Consider the following 24,726-nt stretch of genomic DNA (forward strand, 5'->3'; position numbering starts at 1 on the left):
AAAAGACTGATGGTACATCCTACCTTTCTAATGTGAACAGGTGCAAACTGAACATGAAACAGTGTAACAAAAAGGAGAATATGGGAATATAGACATGCATTACTGCTATGAAAAAAAATGTAAAAATTGAAATACTTAGCACACAAAAATGGCCAGATTTTTTGTGAGCCCAACAGCCAACGGCAAGCCAACCTCATTTTGTTGAGTCCCTGCCTACTCTAATGCATCTCAATGGGTTAAAAACATACAATTTATGGGCGGACAGGAACCTGAAAATTGAGAATTAACACCACCTAAGGCTGAAGAGCAGGAGTGTCCAATCAGAAGGCATAACCATGTAATGTAAGAAAAAGACTGATGGCACATACTATCTTTCTAATGTCAACAGGTGCAAACTGAATATGAAACATGGTAACAAAAAGAACACAGTTGCACTCTGTAGTGCTAAGTCATGTAGGACAATCAATTTGGGAATCTAGACATAAATTACTGCTACGAAAAACATGTAAAAGTTGAGATACTTAGCACACAAAAATGGCTAGTTTTATGTGAGGCCAACAGCCTACATATATGTTGATTTACTGGTCCTGAAGAAGAGGTCTTAGACCTTGAAACGCGTAGACCCATGGAATAAAAGATTGTTTAATTTATCAACATCTCCTTCTGGATTACTGGCAGATTGCGCGGGTTTAACCCCTTCTCCCTCTCCACTTTTAACAGCCTACATATGACATATCTTGTCTCCCTGCCTTTGATGCAGGATCGCACATCAAGCCAACATCTTTCCCCTCACATGACAGCTGATTTTAATCAGCCATCATGTGCCTCTAATAGCTGCCCATTGCTGTAACCAGTTAAATCCTGCTGTCTATAACTGACAGCGGGATTTAACATGCACAGTCAGAAGGGTGCATCATTCTCTGCTCCCATTGGTGTGCCCGTGACATGATTGCGGGCACCAATGGGTTGTCATGATAGTCAGGGGTTAGCTGCTAACCCCTGTGTCTTAAGTACTATCCTCCTGTGAACTAGTCAAAACATTAAAAAGTAAAAAATACAGATTTTATAAGTATTAAAAAAATGAAAAACACAAAAGTTCAAATCACCCCCATTTTGCCCCATTGAAAATAAAAAATACACATATTTGGTCTTGCTCAGTTCAGAAATGTCCGATCTATCAAAACATAAAATAAATTAAGCCAATCAAATTACAGCGTAACAGAAAAAAAAAATGTCAGAATTGCGTTTTTTTTTGTTTGCCGCAACATTGCAATAAAATACAATAAGAGGAGATCAAAATGTTACATCTACCCAAAAATGCTGTCGGTAAAAACGTCACTTCAGGGTGCAAAAAATAAGCCATCACTTAGCCCCAGATCCCTAAAAATAAAAATGATATGGTTCTCGAAAAATGGCACCAAAAGCTAATTTTTTTAAAAAAAATTATGATTTTTTTTTTCACCACTTAAATAAAAAAAACAAACTATACATATTGTGTATCAATGTAGAAAAAAACACCAGCTCACCCACTTGGAGTTCCATAAGAATCTGACCGGTGCACGGACATCAGCAGAACCCACTGAAGTGTGAATATGAAGAAGGAAATTCCCGCATCCAGGTTCCGGATTATTTTAATAAACCGAATTTCTTTATTCCAAAATGATTAAAAGGTCATTCCATATGTATAAAAACAAGTGGCAATTATCAAACAGGATTTGTTAATCTGTTTGATAATTGCCCCTTGTTTTCATACATATGGAATGACCTTTTAAGAAAATTCGTTTTTTAAAATAATCTGGAACCTGGATGCTGGAAATTCCTTTCTTCATATTGTGTATCAATGTACTCATTACGACCTGGAGAATCATACTGCCAGGTCAGTTTGATCATATAGTGAGTATGGTAAATAAAAAAAACAAAAAACAATTGTGGAATTGCTCTTTTTTTGCACTTTCACTACACTTGTATTTTTTTCCCTGTTTTCCAGTACAATATGTGGTAAAATTAATTGTGGAATTCAAAAGTGCAACTAGTCTTGCAAAAATCAAGCCCTTATATATGGTTATGTTGATGGAAAAATAAAGAATTTATGGCTCATGGAAGACTGAAAGGAAAAAACAAAAGCGCAAAAACGGAAAATGGCCACGGCAGGAGGGGGTACACTAAAAAGTAAAAAAGCTTTTCAAAATATAAAAAAAATTAAAAAAAACACAAAGTGCAAATCACCTTCCCTTTTGCCCCATTAAAAGTAAAAGAATGGAAAAAAAATACACATATGTAATATCACTGTGTTCAGAAATGCCTGATCTATCAAAATATAAAATACATTAATCTTATTGGTAAATGGCGCAAGGAGAAAAAACAAAAATGGCAGAATCACGTTTTTTGGGTCTCCTCAATATTGCAATAAAACACAATAAGAGGCAACTGTATCTACCTCAACTTGGTATCAGTAAAAGCGGCAGCTCAGGGAGCAAAAAATAAGCCATTACAAAGCCCCAGATCCCAAAAAATAAACATGTTATGAGTCTTAAAAAATGGGGACAAAAACACAATTTTTTTTACAAATTCCCTAATTTTTTGTTCCATCATTTAAATAAAAAAAAAAAACTATACATGTTTGGTATCAGTGTTCTCATACTGACATGGGGAATCACATTGCCAGGTCCATTTTACCATACATTAAACATGGTAAATAAAAAAAAAATCCAAAACATTTGTGGAATTGCACTTGTTTTTTGCAATATTATAAAATATTTCCCTGTTTTCCAGTACACTATATAGTAATATTAGTGGAGTTATGCAAAAGTACAACTCGCCCAGCAAAAAACTGGGCAACAAAAACAAAACATTAAAATTTTGGGTCCATGGCCAGGAGACTCCTGTATCTCATTGCCATTAAGAACCTGTGGTCAATCCTCAAAAAGTGGAAGAACAAACAAAAATACAGGAATTGTGATAAACTCCAAGCACTGATTAGCCAATCAGATTGTCCTGAATCAGGATTTAGCCCAGAACCTGATTTCCAGCATACCAGGGTAAAGGGCAGAAGCCTTGAAAAATAAGGGTAGGGTATTTAATGTAAATATTGAGTCTTTGCATAAACTTTATGTATTTGCCAATAAAAATGTAAAAACTTATGAAATTATTAGAATTGTACTCAGGACCGGCACACGTCTTTGGCACTATATCTTGAGGGGGATGCATTTTGAAAAAAAATAAATCCTGATATTGCAGGATGCCTGTGGCCACCCAGCACTTTCCTCTGGCTGCAGGCATTCAACACACTAATGGCCAGGGCAGACCACGAACAATTGCAGGCGTAGTGCAGCCCCGGTCAACATAGAAACAGGCGGCCCCGCAGCTTCGACACCCTAGCTCAGCCCAGGGCCCTATTTGAAGCACGTGGGGCCCACTAAGGCCTGGGGCCCTATGTGAAGCATGGGAGGGCCCACTAAGGTCCGGGGCCTACCGGGGCATCTCCCAGCAGCCTGGTGGGCCAGTCCGACCCTGGATAAGGTCCTTTTGCCTAAGGGTACCGTCTCTCTAAACGACGTACCAGCGATTCTGACCACGATATGACCTGGTCAGGATTGCTGGTGCGTCACTACATGGTCGCTGGTGAGCTGTCAATCAGGCAGATCTCACCAGCGACCAGTGACCAACCCCAAGCCACCAGCGCCGCGTGGTAGCGATGCTGCGCTTGGTAACTAAGGTAAATATCGGGTAACTAAGCAAAATGCTTTGCTTGGTTACCTGATATTTACCTTGGTTACCAGCGCACACCGCTTTGCGCTGGCTCCCTGCACTCGTAGCCAGGGTACACATTGGGTTAATAAGCAAAGCGCTTCGCTTAGTTACCCGATGTGTACTCTGGCTACGTATGCAGGGAGCAGGGAGCCGCCACTGGCAGCCTGAGAGTGCCGTACGCTAGTAGCCAAGGTAAATATCGGGTAACCAAGCAAAGCAAAGATGTGTACCTTGGTTACCAGCATCCGCAACTTCCAGACGCCGGCTCCCTGCTCCCTGCACATTCAGATCGTTGCTCTCTCGCTGTCAAACACAGTGATGTGTGCTTCACAGCGGGAGAGCAATGTCCAAAAAATGCACCAGAGCAGTGTGTAACGAGCAGCGATTTCACAGCAGGGGCCAGATCGCTGCTCAGTGTCACACACAGCGAGATCGCTAATGAGGTCACTGCTGCGTCACAAAAACCGTGACTCAGCAGCGATCTCGCTATGTGAGAAGTACCCCTTCTGACCCATTCTTTTGCTTAAGTGCTTAAGGGCTGATGGGTAGGGAGGGGGAGCATTGGCCTTATCTGCCTAGGACACCAAAATACCTTGTCTCGGGCCTGATTGTACTTAAGTAACTATAGAAACATCTGACTAAAAGGTTTAAAAAGACTGAAGCAGCAAACGTGAAAACTAACAATTGTCACAGTCTCAAAACTTTTTGCCACAACTGTGTGTGATATTTTAAACCTGATTTATAATACAGTGCACATAAGACGGGTAATCTATATATAAAGGCCATATGCACAGACCTCTATTATAGACTCATGTAGATCAGTCATTGGCTTATACTGGGCCTTATTTAAAATAACTAATTTTTAGTTCTCAAAAACTTCTGCAGTTAAATCTGCCACATGATAATATACTGTAAATGGCTTGTTTATTATTTTACAGACTGTATTGTGCCAACACCTCCTTTCGTCTCTTCTATTGGGTCACATAATGTCACATTAAGGTGGGATCCGGCAAATATAACTGAAGCAACATATATGGTTCAGAGCAAATATGTGAGCATTCCCAGTGAATGGGAAAATGACAAGGTGAGATACATCTAGAAAACATTAAAATCTGCCAAACAGTTGGAAAAAAAATGTAATATTAAGTTCATTGCTTGCTGCCACGGTGGCGCAGGTCATGTTTTTAAACCAACTTTGTACAAATACTTTATTAGCCAAGTGGTTGCTCTGAGTGGCTCTTGTCAGTGTGGGAAGAGAAGTAAGGGGATTTCCAGCTTCAGAAAACTAAAGTTGTTAGGTCACCTGTCTGATTCCTGAGAAAATCCAGCAAAATGATACATTGTTAAACAAAAATATTGTAACTTTTAGCTATCTGTTTGCATCTTATAGAATTTAATGCAAGTCTATCAGCACAAAATGATTGTTTAAACCAAACACTTGCTTTCGGTACACCCTTGACATCCACATTTCCACCTACTTATTTGTAGTTCAATCCACCTTCCCACTTTTACTTGCTCCTGTAAAGCCAAAGCTTTCAAACAATGAAGGGGAGGATAGAAGTAGACAAAAAAGTAGGCGGTAAGATGCACTAAACTACAAGGCCTCGCCAAGGGAGGGTGAGAGTGTGGAGGTGACGCCTGCAGTGCTGCCTCCTGTCCATCAAGGGGGTCTTGGCACAGGCTGGACAAAAAAACTCTGTGTGGTAACGTGTGTGTGAACCAGGCCTGCAGAGTGCAGACGTCCTGTGAACTGCTCTTAGCCTGTTTCTCGAGAGTCCCGGAGCTGGTCGCCAGATAAAGACTGCCTATCGAGAATGGGAATGATGTGAGTGCTACACCTGGGAAGAGGAGCATTTGCTGTTGCACTGGGAACTGAAATCGAGAAGACACCCTGGAGTGTTGTTAGCACAAAACTCTTTGTTGAATCGCTCCTATGGTGACTTTTCCGGATAGTTATCGGCCACAGAATATACAGATACTCAGTTTGAATGTACCAATGCCCCCTTCCATCCTGCTATCCCTGTACCGGACGAGTGGAACCATAAGTCCTGAGCTCACACCCTGCGCGGACAGGTGCACCAAGGCCAAGCTTGGTTTAATTTGTCATTTTGACTTGATAGACTCTTTTTAATACAATACTTAATAGTAAAAATTCTAAAGATAATTTCAAAGTGGATAGAATCTTTTAACTTTTATTGCCTTTAAAATACAGATAGTAACAGAATCTTCATATACCGTACATAACCTACAACCCTACACAGAGTATTTTTTCCGAGTCATATGGATTATTTGTCATCTACAATTCTACTCACAACCCAGCCCAGCCTATAGAACTCTCCCATCTGGAGGTAAGAAACCTAAACATTGAGATCATTTTTGTGCCTTGAATGTTTGTAATATGCCCAATAGTCACTCCTCACTCAAAGAGGCCTGTCACTTAGCACATTGCTAATTTTTTTTCTGATGAAATTGCCTCTGCTCTCCTAAATATGATGATGATGATACTGATGACAATTTTCTTTTATTCCTACCCCTCTCCATTCCATATGGCCCCTTTATACCTGTATATAAATCTATTCTTTTCAGCCAAGTAGGTGTGGTCCTTAGAAAGAGTCTTATAGAGAAGAGTTTAGAACCACATCCACTTTGCTGAAAAGACTAGATTTACTGTATATACAGGGAATTGAGGGACAATAGAATAACAGAAACAACCTTTGTTCTAGAAAAGCGATTCCATGTTTTTTAAAAATCTGTTGCACAATGTTATGCTAATGAGCTGTTCTGCCTTCGTCCACGTGTGAGCTGTGTGGACTCCGGCATACAGCTAACCTTCATCCACTGTTTCAATAAACAGACTGTGTTGCCTTTAAGTCTTTATTTATTAAATGATGATGGATAGGTGGATGATCATAAGAAATGGATGATTAATTGGTAAAAACTATAACAAAAGATACAAATCCAAATCAGTACAGGCATATCACAAATAACAGAATGACATACATAGTAGTACTGGTATTTACAGAATCTGCATAACATAGAGAGCAATGCATATGACTGAATACAACATTTACACTGCTGATGCTGCCCTACACCTGCTCTGCATGTATCACGGCCTATGTAATCTGAGTGGAGCCACTGTTACTTCACAGTGCCTACATAACAACTGTACACATATTCTAACATAAATATGTAGTTTAGTACAATGATTCCTACCAGGATCCACTAGTCAGGAGGAACGATTGAAGAAAAGGAACTGGAGCCAGCTAATAGCACCTCTGAATCCTATGGAGGCACCAAGACATCTGCATCTCCAACTCAGGAAGGGCAGGGAAAAGGGGCAGTCCAAGGAAGTATCTTTTCCTTAAAGCAACAGGCTCCAACCCACAGAAATACTGTGGAGATGTATGAGGAAAACACTTAAAACATAAGAAAGCCAACCGTGACCTCTTGTGGGCAACAAACGATATTACCCTTATCCTATTTAATGAATAGAAGGCAGAACACTCCCCGCTTGGCGTTAACCAATGCCACTATTGGACTCCTGAGGGGATAACAACAACACAAGTTCAGTGACTGGTCTGGTGAACAGTTTGTTCTCTCCGAGCTTGCTCACTCTGACCTCTACCTTGCGTACTCTCCCATCCTTGTTGGGAAAGGGTTTGGTGACCAGGCCGAGTGGCCACTCATTTCGGTGTGATTGACTGTCCTTTACAAGTACCACATCGCCAAGTCTGATGTTTGGATGGTCTTTCTGCCATTTTGTTCTGGTTTGCAGAGTGGAGAGATATTGTTTCCTCCATCTGTCCCAAAAGGCATTGGACACGTTTTGTACTTGCCTCCATTGTCTTCTGTAGAGGTCTTTCTCGGTGAATTCTCCAGGTGGAGCTCCTGGGACACAGGTTTTCTATGTAAGTAACATGGCAGGAGTAAGAACTGTTGAGTCTCCAGAATCTCCAGAAAGAGCTGTCAATGGCCTAGCATTCATGATAGCTGTAACTTCGGCCAAGAACGTAGTCAAGCTTTCGTGGGTAAGTCTGGTGTTTGCTTGCAAGAGGATAGAATCTAGAATCTTGCGTGCAATTCCTATCATTCTTTCCCAGGTGCCTCCCATGTGCGAAGAGTGTTGAAGGTCCAGGTGCATCCTTGCTCACCTAGGTACCTCTCTACATTTGTAATGTCTAGATTGGAAGGGATTTGGAGTTCTCTTGCTGCTCCAATAAAGTTCGTGCCTCTATCAGAACGAATGTGCTTCACAGGGCCTCTGATAGCGATGAAGCGCTGAAGTGCATTTATGAAACTTGAAGTGTCCATAGCTTCTATTACTTCGATATGAACAGCTCTGACAGACAAACAGGTGAATAGAACTGCCCAACACTTTGCTTCGGCATGGACCTTCCTAGTGCGTCTTGTAGCTACGGACCAGGGGCCGAACACATCCAGTCCAACGTTGGTGAAGGGGGGTTCAGTACTGAGCCTGTCAGGTGGAAGATTGGCCATCTTCTGGTTTTGAAACATGCCACGAAGTTTGCGACACGTAACGCAGTTGAAGATGAGTTTGCTCGCGCTTCTCTTCACTCCGACTATCCATAGTCCAGCCGCTCGTAGACTCCCTTCGGTAAACAAACGACCTTGATGTCTCACCAAGATGTGATGATGTTGAATGAGCAAGGTTGTGACGTGATGACGTCCGGGAATTATTACCGGGTGTTTCTCTGAGACTTCTACCTTAGCTTCTTGAATGCGGCCACCTATTTTCAGCAGCCCATCTTTGTCAATGAACGGGTCGAGTTTCCTCAACGCACTGTCTCTAGGAATGGGTAGTCCTTTGTCGAGATTGCCTATTTCCTTGTTGTAGGCTTCATTTTGTACAACATGGAGTATTGTAATCTTGGCTTTCTCTAAGTTGGGAGCAGTAAACGCATGCTTGCAGTGATGCCAACCTTTACTGCATCTCTGATTTGTTGGTAGTTCGGACTTGTAAAACTGAGTCACGTGTAGTAAAAAGGCGATGGCCCTAACAAGTGAGTTCCAGGTTGAGAATCTACTGAACCGATGAGATCCGAGGTGACATCCTGAAAAGACTGTATGAAGAGCTGACACTTGAGGACGAAGGTCGTCGTCGACATCTGGATCCACCAGTTCGAATGTATCGGGCCTGCTAATGTAGGATGTTGTCTGGTACAGGAAGGCAGGGCCTGTGAACCATGTAGTGTCCTTAAGGTGACTTGGTGCAACGGATCTAGTCGCATGGTCGGCGGGATTGTGATGAGTAGATACGTACTGCCACTGATCAGGGCAAGTTGATCTTCTTATTCTCAACACCCGATTGCTGACGTAGACGTAGAAGCGTCGTGTTTCGTTGCAGATGTATCCTAGTACCACCTTGCTGTCAGTGTAGAACTCTGCATCTTTGATCTCCTGATTCATTCCATCTGAGATAAGTTCAGCCAGCTCAACTGCAAGGACGGCAGCACAGAGTTCCAGTCTAGGTATCGTGTGTTCACGGAGTGGCGCCAGTTTTGTCCGACTCATGACGAACCCAATATGGATCTGTTCATTCACATCGGTGGTTTTAAGGTATACTACTGCTGCGATTGCTTTGACTGATGCATCGCAGAAGATACAGAGTCTTTGAGATTTGACTTCTGTGGATGGCACAGGAGCGTATGGTCGGTTCACATGAAGATCGGTAAGGCCTCGAGAGACTTTCTCCACTGTGCCCACAGGTCTGCCTTTTCTGCAGGAAGTGTATCATCCCAATCAGATGTCTCTTGGGTGAAGTCTCTTAGCATCATTTTACCTTGGACGGTAACTGGAGCTACGAATCCCAGAGGATCGTACAAACTATTCACAAAGGAAAGGACACCTCTACGTGTGAAGGATTTTTCTTCTTTGTTGATCTGAAAGGTGAAGGCATCTGTCTTCAAGTCCCAGAGTAGTCCTAGGCTCCGTTGCATGGGAAGAGAGTCGATGCTCAGGTCTATGCCCTTCAGATCACTGGAATAGTCTTAAGAGGGAAAGGCTTCCATCAGTTCTCGGCTATTGGATGCAATCTTATGCAACCTTAAGTTGGACTGAGCGAGCATTTCTTGAGCTCTTTTTAGAAGACTGATTGCTGCCTCGTTTGTGGGTGTGGATTTCAAGCAGTCGTCTACGTAGAAATCCTTTTCACAAAGGATCTGACATCCGACCCGTACTTCTCTTCACCTTCTTTGGCAGAATTCCTGAGACCGTAGATAGCCACTGCGGGGGAAGGACGATTCCCGAAGATGTGTACCCTCATCCGGTACTCTATGATGTCTTTATCTGGGTCATTATGGGGAGATAAGGTATGCACACCAGTGACTATGGAAGGGGAATACATGGAATAGCAGAAACTGCTGTGTGAATACTGACATGAAAAATTCAATAGCTATTTGTAAGAATGAAATGTGAAAAATGGAACCTGCATTACTGCCATGAATATATGAATAAAGAGAAATTTAGCTACTGAATTGATCAATGCAGAAGAGCCCCAACACTACGCCAAAGTATTTCTCTACGTTGGGGTCCCTAGCTTGTGTGTGTCCTCTCATGCAGTTAAAAAACTTACCGTGTATGGGACGCTGAGACCCAGGCTATATATGCGTATAATGTGGATTGGCAATAGGTGTGTATGGGGAGGGTTCACAAACGAAAAACTACTAACATTAAGGAATAACGTTTGGAACTCCATTCTATGTCTGAACTGGGTGCAAAAAACCTAAAAAACATCACTATGGGGAGATAAGGTATGCACACCAGTGACTATGGAAGGGGAATACATGGAATAGCAGAAACTGCTGTGTGAATACTGACATGAAAAATTCAATAGCTATTTGTAAGAATGAAATGTGAAAAATGGAACCTGCATTACTGCCATGAATATATGAATAAAGAGAAATTTAGCTACTGAATTGATCAATGCAGAAGAGCCCCAACACTACGCCAAAGTATTTCTCTACGTTGGGGTCCCTAGCTTGTGTGTGTCCTCTCATGCAGTTAAAAAACTTACCGTGTATGGGACGCTGAGACCCAGGCTATATATGCGTATAATGTGGATTGGCAATAGGTGTGTATGGGGAGGGTTCACAAACGAAAAACTACTAACATTAAGGAATAACGTTTGGAACTCCATTCTATGTCTGAACTGGGTGCAAAAAACCTAAAAAACATCACTATGGGGAGATAAGGTATGCACACCAGTGACTATGGAAGGGGAATACATGGAATAGCAGAAACTGCTGTGTGAATACTGACATGAAAAATTCAATAGCTATTTGTAAGAATGAAATGTGAAAAATGGAACCTGCATTACTGCCATGAATATATGAATAAAGAGAAATTTAGCTACTGAATTGATCAATGCAGAAGAGCCCCAACACTACGCCAAAGTATTTCTCTACGTTGGGGTCCCTAGCTTGTGTGTGTCCTCTCATGCAGTTAAAAAACTTACCGTGTATGGGACGCTGAGACCAGGCTGTTTTTTAGGTTTTTTGCACCCAGTTCAGACATAGAATGGAGTTCCAAACGTTATTCCTTAATGTTAGTAGTTTTTCGTTTGTGAACCCTCCCCATACACACCTATTGCCAATCCACATTATACGCATATATAGCCTGGGTCTCAGCGTCCCATACACGGTAAGTTTTTTAACTGCATGAGAGGACACACACAAGCTAGGGACCCCAACGTAGAGAAATACTTTGGCGTAGTGTTGGGGCTCTTCTGCATTGATCAATTCAGTAGCTAAATTTCTCTTTATTCATATATTCATGGCAGTAATGCAGGTTCCATTTTTCACATTTCATTCTTACAAATAGCTATTGAATTTTTCATGTCAGTATTCACACAGCAGTTTCTGCTATTCCATGTATTCCCCTTCCATAGTCACTGGTGTGCATACCTTATCTCCCCATAGTGATGTTTTTTAGGTTTTTTGCACCCAGTTCAGACATAGAATGGAGTTCCAAACGTTATTCCTTAATGTTAGTAGTTTTTCGTTTGTGAACCCTCCCCATACACACCTATTGCCAATCCACATTATACGCATATATAGCCTGGGTCTCAGCGTCCCATACACGGTAAGTTTTTTAACTGCATGAGAGGACACACACAAGCTAGGGACCCCAACGTAGAGAAATACTTTGGCGTAGTGTTGGGGCTCTTCTGCATTGATCAATTCAGTAGCTAAATTTCTCTTTATTCATATATTCATGGCAGTAATGCAGGTTCCATTTTTCACATTTCATTCTTACAAATAGCTATTGAATTTTTCATGTCAGTATTCACACAGCAGTTTCTGCTATTCCATGTATTCCCCTTCCATAGTCACTGGTGTGCATACCTTATCTCCCCATAGTGATGTTTTTTAGGTTTTTTGCACCCAGTTCAGACATAGAATGGAGTTCCAAACGTTATTCCTTAATGTTAGTAGTTTTTCGTTTGTGAACCCTCCCCATACACACCTATTGCCAATCCACATTATACGCATATATAGCCTGGGTCTCAGCGTCCCATACACGGTAAGTTTTTTAACTGCATGAGAGGACACACACAAGCTAGGGACCCCAACGTAGAGAAATACTTTGGCGTAGTGTTGGGGCTCTTCTGCATTGATCAATTCAGTAGCTAAATTTCTCTTTATTCATATATTCATGGCAGTAATGCAGGTTCCATTTTTCACATTTCATTCTTACAAATAGCTATTGAATTTTTCATGTCAGTATTCACACAGCAGTTTCTGCTATTCCATGTATTCCCCTTCCATAGTCACTGGTGTGCATACCTTATCTCCCCATAGTGATGTTTTTTAGGTTTTTTGCACCCAGTTCAGACATAGAATGGAGTTCCAAACGTTATTCCTTAATTTTATCTGGGTCATTGTCACGGTACCAGAAGAACCTCAGGTAGTTTCTGTGTTCCTTTTTGACGAGAAAGCAGCGAAACATCTGTTGGATGTCAGCCATAAATGCCACCGTATCTCTGCGGAAACAGAGTAGAACCTCTAGGAGTCTGTTGTTGAGGTCTGGGCCAGATAGTAGGACATCATTCAACGAGACGTCTTCGCACTTGGCACTTGAGTCGAACACCACTCTTATTTGGCCTGGCTTTTTAGGATGGTACACTCCGAAGATGGGTAAGTACCAGCGTTCCTCAGAGTCTCGTAGTGTAGGTGCGATCTCTGCATGGTTATTTCGGAATATCTTCTCCATGAAGGTAAAGAAATGTTCTCTCATCTCGGGAGACTTCTTGAGCTTGTGTCTGAGGGAGACAAATCGACTGTAGACCTGTTCCCTGTTGTTGGGTAGGCGTTGTCTCCGTGGTCGGAATGGTAAGGGTGCCACCCAGCTGTTCGACTTGTCTTTGGTTATTTCTTGGTCCATGATGTCCAAGAACATCCTGTCTTCTATGGACATTGCTGTTTTGTTGTCCTCTTTGGTCCTGTGGAAGACTGTACAGCCTATGTGGTCTTGTTCGCCCTCACAAGCGTGGTCTTCGTTGGATGGAACTGCGAAAAGACATGGCAGAGGGGTACTGCTTGGTAATTCCTTTACCAACAGACTGTTGTGACATGGTCGGAAGAAAGACGGATGTCCATTTTCTAGTGTGTTGGTGAGTATACTGTTGACTGAGGCTGGCTTGTGTGCTCCTCCTAGACAGACATCTCCTACTATGACCCATCCTAGGTCAAGTCTCTGCGCATATGGAGCGTTCTGGAAGCCGTTAATGGACTCTCTAGCCTTATGCACATGTAGCATGTCTCTTCCAAGGAGTAAGGCTATTGGAGCTTCTGAGTCCAGTTCTGGAATCAGGTGAGCTATACGCTTCAGATGGGGGTGATGAGCTGATACCTCTGGTGAAGGTATCTCGGACCTGTTGTCAGGAATCTGGTTGCACTCCAGTATGGTAGGTAATGATGGGCAGGTCTGACCATCTATGGATTCCACCTTGTATCCGCTTGCCTTCCTCCCCGCCGTCTCAACGGTACCTGAACATGTCTTCAAGGAGTAGGGAGAACCGGGGCCTGCAATGTTGAAACTGCTGAAGAAGATGGACTTGGCAAGAGACCTGTTGCTCTGGTCATCCAAGATCGCATAGATCTTAATTGCTTTGTCCCTGCGGCCTGCTGGGTAGACTCTGACAAGGCAGATTTTCGAACAGGACCTTCCTCCTGTGAGTCCTTTACAGATCTCCGTACATTGAGAGGTAACCACCGTGGTATCTTCATCAGTGTTCTTCTGTTTTCCATCGTGTTCTTCTGCTTGCGGCAACACTCGTGTAGGTGGTCCAGGGTGTAAGGGCGGCTTTGCACGTTGCGACATTGCACGTGCGATGTCGGTGGGGTCAAATCGAAAGTGACGCACATCCGGCATCGCAGTCGATATCGCAACGTGCAAATCCTTTTTGATACGATGAACGAGCGCAAAAGCGTCGTTATCGTATCATCGCTGCAGCCTCCGACATTTCCTTAATGCCGGTGCAGCGACAGGTACGATGTTGTTCCTCGCTCCTGCGGCAGCACACATCGCTGTGTATGAAGCCGCAGGAGCGAGGAACTTCACCTTACCTGCCGCCGGCTGCAATGAGAAGGACGGAGGTGGGCGGGATGTTTACATCCTGCTCATCTCCGCCCCTCCACTTCAATTGGCCGCCTGCCGTGTGACGTCGCTGTGATGCCGCACGACCCGCCCCCTTAGGAAGGAGGCGGGTCGCCGGCCAGAGGGACGTCACACGGCAGGTATGTGCGTGTGAAACTGCCGTAGCGATAATAATCGCTACGGCAGCTTTCACTAGATATTGCACGTGCGACGGGGGCAGGACTATCGCTGCAGCATCGGTAACACATTGTTACTGATGTCACAGCGTGCAAAGCCCGCCTAAGGCTGTATTGTGATCCGTGCTGTCACATTCTGCACATTTCACGCTAGCTTCGCAGTTCCTGGCCATGTGCGATGTTGCAGCACAGCATTTGAAGCAGATGTTGTGTTCCTTGAGGAAGCCTTTGCGATCCTCTAGAGACTTCTCCCTGAAGGCTCTGCATTTTAGTAGAGGATGTGGTTTCCGGTGTAGAGGACACTATTTACTGATATCCTGGGGTTTGTTCTCTTCTGGAGGATGCTTACTCTCTTTGTGAGCAGGACCTGAGGAGACAATGTTAGTTTTGTAAGGAAGTTTTTGCACTATCGGACTGACACCCCTAGCGGTATCCAAGAATGCCAATCCGGGCAAATCTCCTTCCTCTTGGGCAACCTGTAACTCTACTAACAGATCACTTAGCTCTCTTAGCCTTTGAAAGCCTTTGGGTCCTATCTTAGGGAAGTCATCAATTATTTTAAACAAAGCATTTTCAATAACTTCTATGGACCCATAGCATTCATCAAGTCTCTTCCACGCCAAGTGTAGACCTTTGGGTGGGTTTTTAATGTTAATGTCTCTTAGTCTTTTTGCGTGTTATACCGATTCACTACCAAGCCATTTTACCAGGAGATCTAACTCCTCACTACAAGAAAGGTCCAAACCTCTTATGGTGTTCTGGAACGAGGCTTGCCACGACCTATAATTCTCGGCACGATCATCGAACTTTACAAGTCCTTTTGTGACCAGATCTCGACGAGCAAAGAACTTTGCAAAGTCCATGGTGGCTTGGTCAGTGCTGGTGCGAGCCGGTGTGTGGTCGTGTCTATTGTGTGGTGTATCACCATACCTGTAGGGTGTTTCCGCCTTCGGAAAGTCAGCATAGTACCTCCCCGGAGAGGAAGGTGTCTCTTTGTGGTAAGATGGTGGTTGTACCTTCCGCTCTGTGGAATAGTAGTTTTGGTGAACCTCCTCGTGCTGTACACTCTCTTGCTTGAAGCGGTGTAATTCGAGGTTGGATGGCTGGCCGTCTGCGTAGTCTGTTCGGTGAAGCACATCTGAGCTGTCATCTATCCTGGAGTATTGGTAGACGTATTCTGCGACGCGCTGTGCTGGATCCTGCTGGTTTAGGTCCGGCCCAAGAACATCGCTGCGTCTTTCTTCGGGGTGCTCTGCTGCTTCCAGGAACTCTGCCTTGGCTATTGCGGCCACTGTCTCCTTTTCTACGGCAAGTCTTTCTAGAGTCAGTTGCAGACGTGCACTCTCTGCTTCTCGTTCTGATTGCAGACGTGCACTCTCTGTCTGTTTTAGTTTGAGTTGCATTTCCTGCTCAGCGAAGGAGGACCTCACTTTAGCTGCTTCGGCCTCAGCGCGGGCGACGGCAGCAAGCTCCCTAATTGAGGACTTAGTAGAGCTTGCCCGTGACCTTGTCTTCAGGGAAGACGCTCGGCTGACAGACATTGTGCACTTGGCTGCAGACTACTTTAGCGGGAAACAGAGTCTATTTGCTGACGGCCTTCCGCGTGGTGGAGAGTGGAATGGTGGTTTCTGGCGTACTGCGGTCTAGTCACTGCGGCTGTATGGTGGCTGCTGCGACATCCATATGCGGTACAGCGTGGATGTTAGCGGTCCCGTACTACAGCCTGCGACCGGCTATCTTTACTGGAGCTGGACTGCGCTCTTGTTCTATGTAGCTGTATGGCGGCTGCTGTAATACCCGTGTGCCGTGTAGCGTGGGTGTTAGCTGTCCCGTACAGTTCGTACAATCGCTGCCTGCGACCAGCAGCCCGTTTTTACTGTTCTGCCTTCGTCCACGTGTGAGCTGTGTGGACTCCGGCATACAGCTAACCTTCATCCACTGTTTCAATAAACAGACTGTGTTGCCTTTAAGTCTTTATTTATTAAATGATGATGGATAGGTGGATGATCATAAGAAATGGATGATTAATTGGTAAAAACTATAACAAAAGATACAAATCCAAATCAGTACAGGCATATCACAAATAACAGAATGACATACATAGTAGTACTGGTATTTACAGAATCTGCATAACATAGAGAGCAATGCATATGACTGAATACAACATTTACACTGCTGATGCTGCCCTACACCTGCTCTGCATGTATCACGGCCTATGTAATCTGAGTAGAGCCACTGTTACTTCACAGTGCCTACATAACAACTGTACACATATTCTAACATAAATATGTAGTTTAGTACAATGATTCCTACCGGGATCCACTAGTCAGGAGGAACGATTGAAGAAAAGGAACTAGAGCCAGTTATAGCACCTCTGAATCCTACATCTGCGTCTCCAACTCAGGAAGGGCAGGGAAAAGGGGCAGTCCAAGGAAGTATCTTTTCCTTAAAGCAACAGGCTCCAACCCACAGAAATACTGTGGAGATGTATGAGGAAAACACTTAAAACATAAGAAAGCCAACAGTGACCTCTTGTGGGCAACAAACGATATTACCCTTATCCTATTTAATGAATAGAAGGCAGAACATGAGCAACAAATGCAGCAGGGCTGTCATTGCAACTACAGTGCTCTTGCCTCTCTCCCATTTTGTTCGCCTGCGGTTTTGCTACGGGCATTGGCAGACAAGTCACACTTGATTGAGTCACCTGCTTCCCCCACCTGAGATCCCGCACATGCGCCATCATTCCCTGGGGTGGTAAATGTGCAGTAAGATCCTGATGACATTGCAAGAGCCGAACAAATGATCTGTGCATATGCCACCCCAAGGAATGATGATGTCTGCATGAGATCTCCGGTGTGAGAGGTAGGTCACTCAGACAAGAGTGACCTATTAGTTAATGACTGGAGGCTAACGGCGGGAGAAGAAAGATGGAGAGAAGCAGGTAAGTCACAAGTGCAGTGCCAGCAAGCATAAAAATTGTACAAGAGATTTTTTAAAAACTGGCAATCAGTTTCCTACAACAAAAGTATAATTTGGATCTTCTTCACAGTGACTTTGAAAGGATGTTATTAGTTTAGTGTAGAAAAATCCAGGCGATCCTACCTTATTTTCATCCAGATCTGCTCTTCTATGTGGAGTTACTCACAAAAGTCACCATCTTGAGACCTCATCTTCTCATCTGCTTGCTTGACCTTGCACTAATGCACCAAGCTGGAAGACAACTGCAAGCCACACATCATGGGCCCGCGAGTTACATGTGGTTCCTGAGGTTGGGTTCTCCTGCTGTAATGTGTTGGCTCTAATGAAACCAGAACAGACTTATACATGGTTTATTTAGCAAGTCAAAATAGAATCACTAACATTTTTCTATAAAATCCGTATAATATAATCAACATATTACGGTAATTAGTCAACTGTAGAGACTAGGATATTTATTTTTACCTTTGTCTTTATTTGTACGATGTTTGCATTTTTCAGTTCCTACCTCCGCACCCCTAATTGAAAGCCTTCAGAGCTCTAGCAGCAAAACAATAGAGGTCAGCTGGCTTCCTCCCTTCTTCCCAAATGGACCTATTATTGCATATAAATTAGAACTTTCTGCTGATGGTGAAATCCCAAACCATATTTCAGTGGCTGATAAACAATATTATCAGTTTTATGGTACAAAACCAACAACAACTTACAGGTAAAATATTTATATGAACGAAATGATAACAATTGGCAATGAATAGAAATGACAAATTTTATAGATCTATTGCTGATTATGGAGACAAAACTAAATAAAGGTAGATCCACAAGTTACTATCACAAGTATCTTTATATAATAGTAATAGTTAATTAGAATTAGGGGTTTATAATATAATGTCTCATTTATTTTGACTAAATTGATATTGTAAATTAGTTTGATTGGGCACCATAACAAATATCAAAATCGTCCCTCTGTCGTGTTGTTGGGTTTTGCAGCCCTATACAAATCAGCATGGTGTTTGTGTACATTTTATACTCTTTGTATCAACTTCTGACCAGTTCTACACCATTATTTTAGCAGTGTGATTACACTGAGGAGAGAAGTCTTGTAGTTTCTTGCTCCTTGGTACTAAAGTAATGAAGACCCTCACAATTAAATGGTGCTATAGAAGTTGCATTTGCTAATAGGTTCCTTCCAGGGCTAATAATGCCGGTGTGGGTGAGTTAGGAAGAGTGGACCTATTGAGTATTTTTTGGGATATCAAAATAACCATTATTTTTTAATCAAATTGAACTGTTATTTAAATAAAATTAGCCTTTTTATTTTCTTAACTGAGAAAATGTAAATTTTTGTATCATACATCTATTCCGAATGAGATTTTGCCATTGAGTTTTCTCTTTGTTGTGGTGACAGTCAACTATCGTATTATTTAGTCTCAGTTAAATTCAACTTCAGATCATTTTCTAAATGTTTTCCTCATATCATGTTAACGGGAAGCTATCACCAGATTTGGGGCCTATAAGCTGCGGCCACCACCACTGGGCTCTTATATACAGCATTCTAACATGCTGTATATAAGAGCCCTGGCCGCTGTGTAGAACGTAAAAATCACTTTATAATACTTACCTAAATAGTTGCTGCGGTGAAGTTGGGTCATATGGGCGTCTCCGTTTTCCGGTACCCGCGCCTCTTCTTTCGTCCATCTTTGTCATTAGAATGCTGTATATAAGCGCCCACTGGTGGTGGCCGCAGCTTGTAGGCCCCAAATCTGCTGACAGGTTCGCTATAAGCAACAAAACCATAGTTACAGACTTGTAATTCGATGTAGTAAAGTAAATAGATTTGATTTTTAGAGAAAAGATAATTTACTTAAAGGGAACCTGTCACAAACGTCTACACCCTCAAACTATATACAGTATATTTGTCTGTGCAGCCCTTTAAATGATAAGTTGATATTTTTTCACCCCAAAGCGATGCTCAAGCAGCAAGAAATAATGTTTAGAAGTTCTGTAAATATGGGTTATTGACAGATAATTGGCTTTTATACACAACAGAGAGTACAGTGGAGGCTGTGGAGCTGTAAGAGCATCGTCACGCCCCAATGCACCTCCAGCTCCTCAGCCTTCGCTGTATTCCATGCTTAGCACCACTCTCCTCTGGGTGATTGACGGGTCATTGGTTCCAATACACAGCAGGGAGTACAGCGGATGCCTTGGAGATGTAAGTACATCATCACACCCCAATGAACCTCCATATCCTGAGAAACATGAGTTCTTGCTGCTGGAAGATCTCTTTGGGGTCATAATGGGATCCATTTGCTTACTTTTTAAAGGGCTGTATAGTCTTATAAATAGTTTGAGGGTTTCTGCCAAGTCCCCTTTAACAATATTAAAAATAATAAACAATCTTACAGAAAATCCTGTTATAGACAAGTAGCAGATAACATTACAGGGGTAGTAGATCAATATAAATAATGGGTTTACATGTGATTCTGATTAAATTTGTTGAAACTGGAAAACCCGTTCATCATATGTAACTCCTGATTGATCAGATGCTGTAATCTGTTAGGCTGAAGGCAGACATAAAGACAAATAGATTAAGAAAAGAATCGATCAGAGTTATTAAAAGGAATCTGTCAGGTGATTTTTGTATATCATACTAACAATATCCTAAAATAGGGCTTGGGCAGCTCTTTCAGGATATGTAACTTTTATTCCTCTAGGTTGCTTCATTGTGTTGCTATAAGCCTTGGAAATGTTATGGCCTCCTGCAGATTAGTAAAATATATGCAAGTGCCTCATGCATATTCACCGCCCACCCCTCTGTGTGGCGTCAGTGATTGGTGCAGACTGTCAGTATTCATTTATTAGAGAAAGTGAAACTAATCCTGGAGCAGTGACACCCCCTCTCCTTTAGCAGCACACTATAGTGTATTAGTTTCACTTTCTCTAACGAATACTGACAGTCTGCACTGCAAGGGAGTGAATACGCATGAGGCATTTACATACACTTGACTAGTCTGCAGGAGACGATAACATTTCCAGTGCTTATAGCAACACAACATGGCAACGTACACGAATAAAAGTCACATATCCTACAAGGGCTGACCAAGGCCTATTTCAGGATACTGGTAGTATGATACACAAAAATCACCTGACAGATTTCCTTTAAGTCTTTGCTCATTAAGGAAAATCAATATTTAAAATACATTTTTGCAAAGTTGTTTTTTGCTTTATCTGATTTCCATAAAGCTCTTAGAAGGTGTTTTCTTAAGCTGTGAGATTTAATGTACAATGTACAACAGTATTCAATATCTTATTCAGGATACCAAATTTTTGTCCTCTGGTGGTTCAGTTTGTAGGAATAGAGAAGAGGTAAAAATAGAAGTGTTTATGGTTGCCCAGTTTATTCACCAACGCTAAATCTGCAGTCTTGCATACAGAAGTTGGACTATGTCTTGGTAATGGGGGACCATGGCAAATAGACTGGTTTATTGGGGGTTGTGAAGAACAACTAGCAACAAAAATTATGTTTTAAAGTTTTAACTGAAGGTATGAACAAATAATGTTTTGAAGTAAATTTATGGAAATGTATTTATTCAATTTATTTATATGTACATGCCATATAATTAGATGATATATAATGTTTAACCTGGGAAATATATTATTCCCCTCTTCAGGCACTGCTAGTAACATTGGGACGTTAAGCATCCACTCTTCTTTATCACACCTATTTATGCAGTTTTTATTTTATGATATAAAACATATAACTTATGTTTTTTAATAGGTTGTCCATCAGGGCAGTAAATACAGAAGGTGAAGGCCCTACTGCAGAACATAATATTACTACATTGGGATCACCAGGTAACATTGCACATTAGCTCAATCAACTAAAATATAAAATATAAATACATATTATCTAAAATACGGCAATTTCATGTTATAAAGTGTAACTGTACAAATGGTGACAGTTTAGCTAGATTCTTTAAGGGGCAATACAGGATAAGAAAAGCAGCCTTTTAATATTAGCCATAATTGTCAATAGGCTGTGAGTGATAATGCAAATAAGCTCCACTTATTGTACTAGAACTGATCTAGGACAAGCCTATTATTGCCTAAGTTTTCAATTTCTATAGTCTTGTTGCCTAGAATTTTACAGCATCTATTCTTGGGTTTGATAATGGCCTTGCATTCATCCAAACTTCATTCATAAACGTGTGTCATCAGCAGAGTATCATCAGCAGGTGGCAACAGAGGTACAGAGAGACTGGAAGAGTCACGTAAAGGCATAGAAGTGAACGTCCTTTAGCCACATCCCTGTAAAGGTGTAGGCAGAGAGCAGTGGACAGGGGCTTCTAGACTGGCACTCAGACTAGGGCACCTTAGCTATCCCTAATCCCTAATCCCTAATCCCAGAGTTACCTTTGATGGTGAGAATATCTGGGCTGCCTTCCTTGCTGTGCTCCTGACCAGCCCTGATCTTATACCCCCTTCCCCAACCCCTGGGGAGGGCTGAAGCAGGAGTTATAAACAAACAGAAATAGACAAACAGGGGAAACCAAATCTCTAGCTCTTGGTACACATACACATACGTATGAGAGAAAAAGAGCTTAGTAGCTTAGTAGGAAATTAAGTGCAGGGAGCTGTCTATTTGTACTTGCTGGGAACCAAAAATATAGGGAAGCCTTTTTTTTTTAATTATTTCATGAATTTCATGAATTAATTAAAAAAAATGACATGGGCTTTGCCCAATTTTTGTGTCCAGCCAGGTACAACTAGGCAGCTGGGAATTGGAATCCGCAGCACAGGGTGCCCATGCTTTCTGGGCACCCCCGCTGCGAATTGCAGTCCACAGCCGCACCAGAAAATGGCGCTTTCATAGAAGCGCCATCTTCTGGCGCTGTATCCAACTCTTACAGCGGCCCTGATGCCGGGTGGCTCGCTGGGTAATAATGGGGTTAGGGCTAGCTGTGTATTATCAACTGGCCCTAAGCCCGAAATTCCTGGTGTCATGCCAATATTAGACACGGCCACCATGAATTTCTAGTAAAGATAAAAAAAAAAAAATACACAGAGAAAAATATTAGAAATAAAACACAACACAATTAGTGACACCATCTTTAGTGAAATAAAGAACCCCCCCCTCCTCCACAGTAATCCTGGGTCAAGGGTCCAGCAATGTCCAATCCGGATCCAATATCAACTGATCGGTTTGCCAGAAAAAAGGCAAAGCAATCAGATGATGTGTCAGGTTCAAGGATGTGAATCACATGACACATCAGATGATTGTATAAACGGCGCTTATACAATCAGCTGATGCATCAGTAGAAAGAAAAAACTACACACTTCTGTGCAGACTCCCGTCTGATCACTGCAGGAGCTGCGGGTAATCAGTGATGCCGTCACCTGACCACATCAGCTGATAGTTTAAGCCGGCCGGGCGGTAAAAATTCGGTATCACCGCGAGGCTTATATGATCAGCTGATGCGGTCAGGTGACCGCATCAGCTGATCACCAGCAGGTCCTGCAGCGATCGGACGTGTCCCGGGAGTCTGCACACAGCCGGAGCAGGGATGGCGGTACCGGGAAGAGGAGCTGGGAGCGGACATGTACCAGGAGTCTGCAGATAGGTGATATATATATATACAGTCAGGGCCAGAAATATTTGGACAGTGACACAAGTTTTGTTATTTTAGCTGTTTACAAAAACATGTTCAGAAATACAATTATATATATAATATGGGCTGAAAGTGCACACTCCCAGCTGCAATATGAGAGTTTTCACATCCAAATCGGAGAAAGGGTTTAGGAATCATAGCTCTGTAATGCATAGCCTCCTCTTTTTCAAGGGACCAAAAGTAATTGGACAAGGGACTCTAGGGGCTGCAATTAACTCTGAAGGCGTCTCCCTCGTTAACCTGTAATCAATGAAGTAGTTAAAAGGTCTGGGGTTGATTACAGGTGTGTGGTTTTGCATTTGGAAGCTGTTGCTGTGACCAGACAACATGCAGTCTAAGGAACTCTCAATTGAGGTGAAGCAGAACATCCTGAGGCTGAAAAAAAAGAAAAAATCCATCAGAGAGATAGCAGACATGCTTGGAGTAGCAAAATCAACAGTCGGGTACATTCTGAGAAAAAAGGAATTGACTGGTGAGCTTGGGAACTCAAAAAGGCCTGGGCGTCCACGGATGACAACAGTGGTGGATGATCGCCGCATACTTTCTTTGGTGAAGAAGAACCCGTTCACAACATCAACTGAAGTCCAGAACACTCTCAGTGAAGTAGGTGTATCTGTCTCTAAGTCAACAGTAAAGAGAAGACTCCATGAAAGTAAATACAAAGGGTTCACATCTAGATGCAAACCATTCATCAATTCCAAAAATAGACAGGCCAGAGTTAAATTTGCTGAAAAACACCTCATGAAGCCAGCTCAGTTCTGGAAAAGTATTCTATGGACAGATGAGACAAAGATCAACCTGTACCAGAATGATGGGAAGAAAAAAGTTTGGAGAAGAAAGGGAACGGCACATGATCCAAGGCACACCACATCCTCTTAAAACATGGTGGAGGCAACGTGATGGCATGGGCATGCATGGCTTTCAATGGCACTGGGTCACTTGTGTTTATTGATGACATAACAGCAGACAAGAGTAGCCGGATGAATTCTGAAGTGTACCGGGATATACTTTCAGCCCAGATTCAGCCAAATGCCGCAAAGTTGATCGGACGGCGCTTCATAGTACAGATGGACAATGACCCCAAGCATACAGCCAAAGCTACCCAGGAGTTCATGAGTGCAAAAAAGTGGAACATTCTGCAATGGCCAAGTCAATCACCAGATCTTAACCCAATTGACCATGTATTTCACTTGCTCAAATCCAGACTTAAGATGGAAAGACCCACAAACAAGCAAGACCTGAAGGCTGCGGCTGTAAAGGCCTGGCAAAGCATTAAGAAGGAGGAAACCCAGCGTTTGGTGATGTCCATGGGTTCCAGACTTAAGGCAGTGATTGCCTCCAAAGGATTCGCAACAAAATATTGAAAATAAAAATATTTTGTTTGGGTGTGGTTTATTTGTCCAATTACTTTTGACCTCCTAAAATGTGGAGTGTTTGTAAAGAAATGTGTACAATTCCTACAATTTCTATCAGATATTTTTGTTCAAACCTTCAAATTAAACGTTACAATCTGCACTTGAATTCTGTTGCAGAGG

General features: G+C 42.6%; 1 protein-coding gene across 1 annotated transcript in view; it reads left to right on the forward strand.

Annotated features, from left to right (window-relative positions):
• ROS1 (ROS proto-oncogene 1, receptor tyrosine kinase) overlaps positions 1-24,726 on the forward strand; it is a 480,047-nt gene that overhangs the window by 12,694 nt on the left and 442,627 nt on the right. Inside the window, exons 3-6 of the mRNA XM_075340023.1 lie at positions 4,689-4,834; positions 5,963-6,098; positions 18,024-18,231; positions 21,301-21,377. Coding sequence (XP_075196138.1) covers positions 4,689-4,834; positions 5,963-6,098; positions 18,024-18,231; positions 21,301-21,377 — 567 coding nt within the window. The remainder of the gene's footprint in view (positions 1-4,688; positions 4,835-5,962; positions 6,099-18,023; positions 18,232-21,300; positions 21,378-24,726) is intronic.

Source organism: Anomaloglossus baeobatrachus, chromosome 3 (genome assembly GCF_048569485.1).
Source record: "Anomaloglossus baeobatrachus isolate aAnoBae1 chromosome 3, aAnoBae1.hap1, whole genome shotgun sequence".
Classification (NCBI taxonomy): Eukaryota; Metazoa; Chordata; class Amphibia; order Anura; family Aromobatidae; genus Anomaloglossus; species Anomaloglossus baeobatrachus.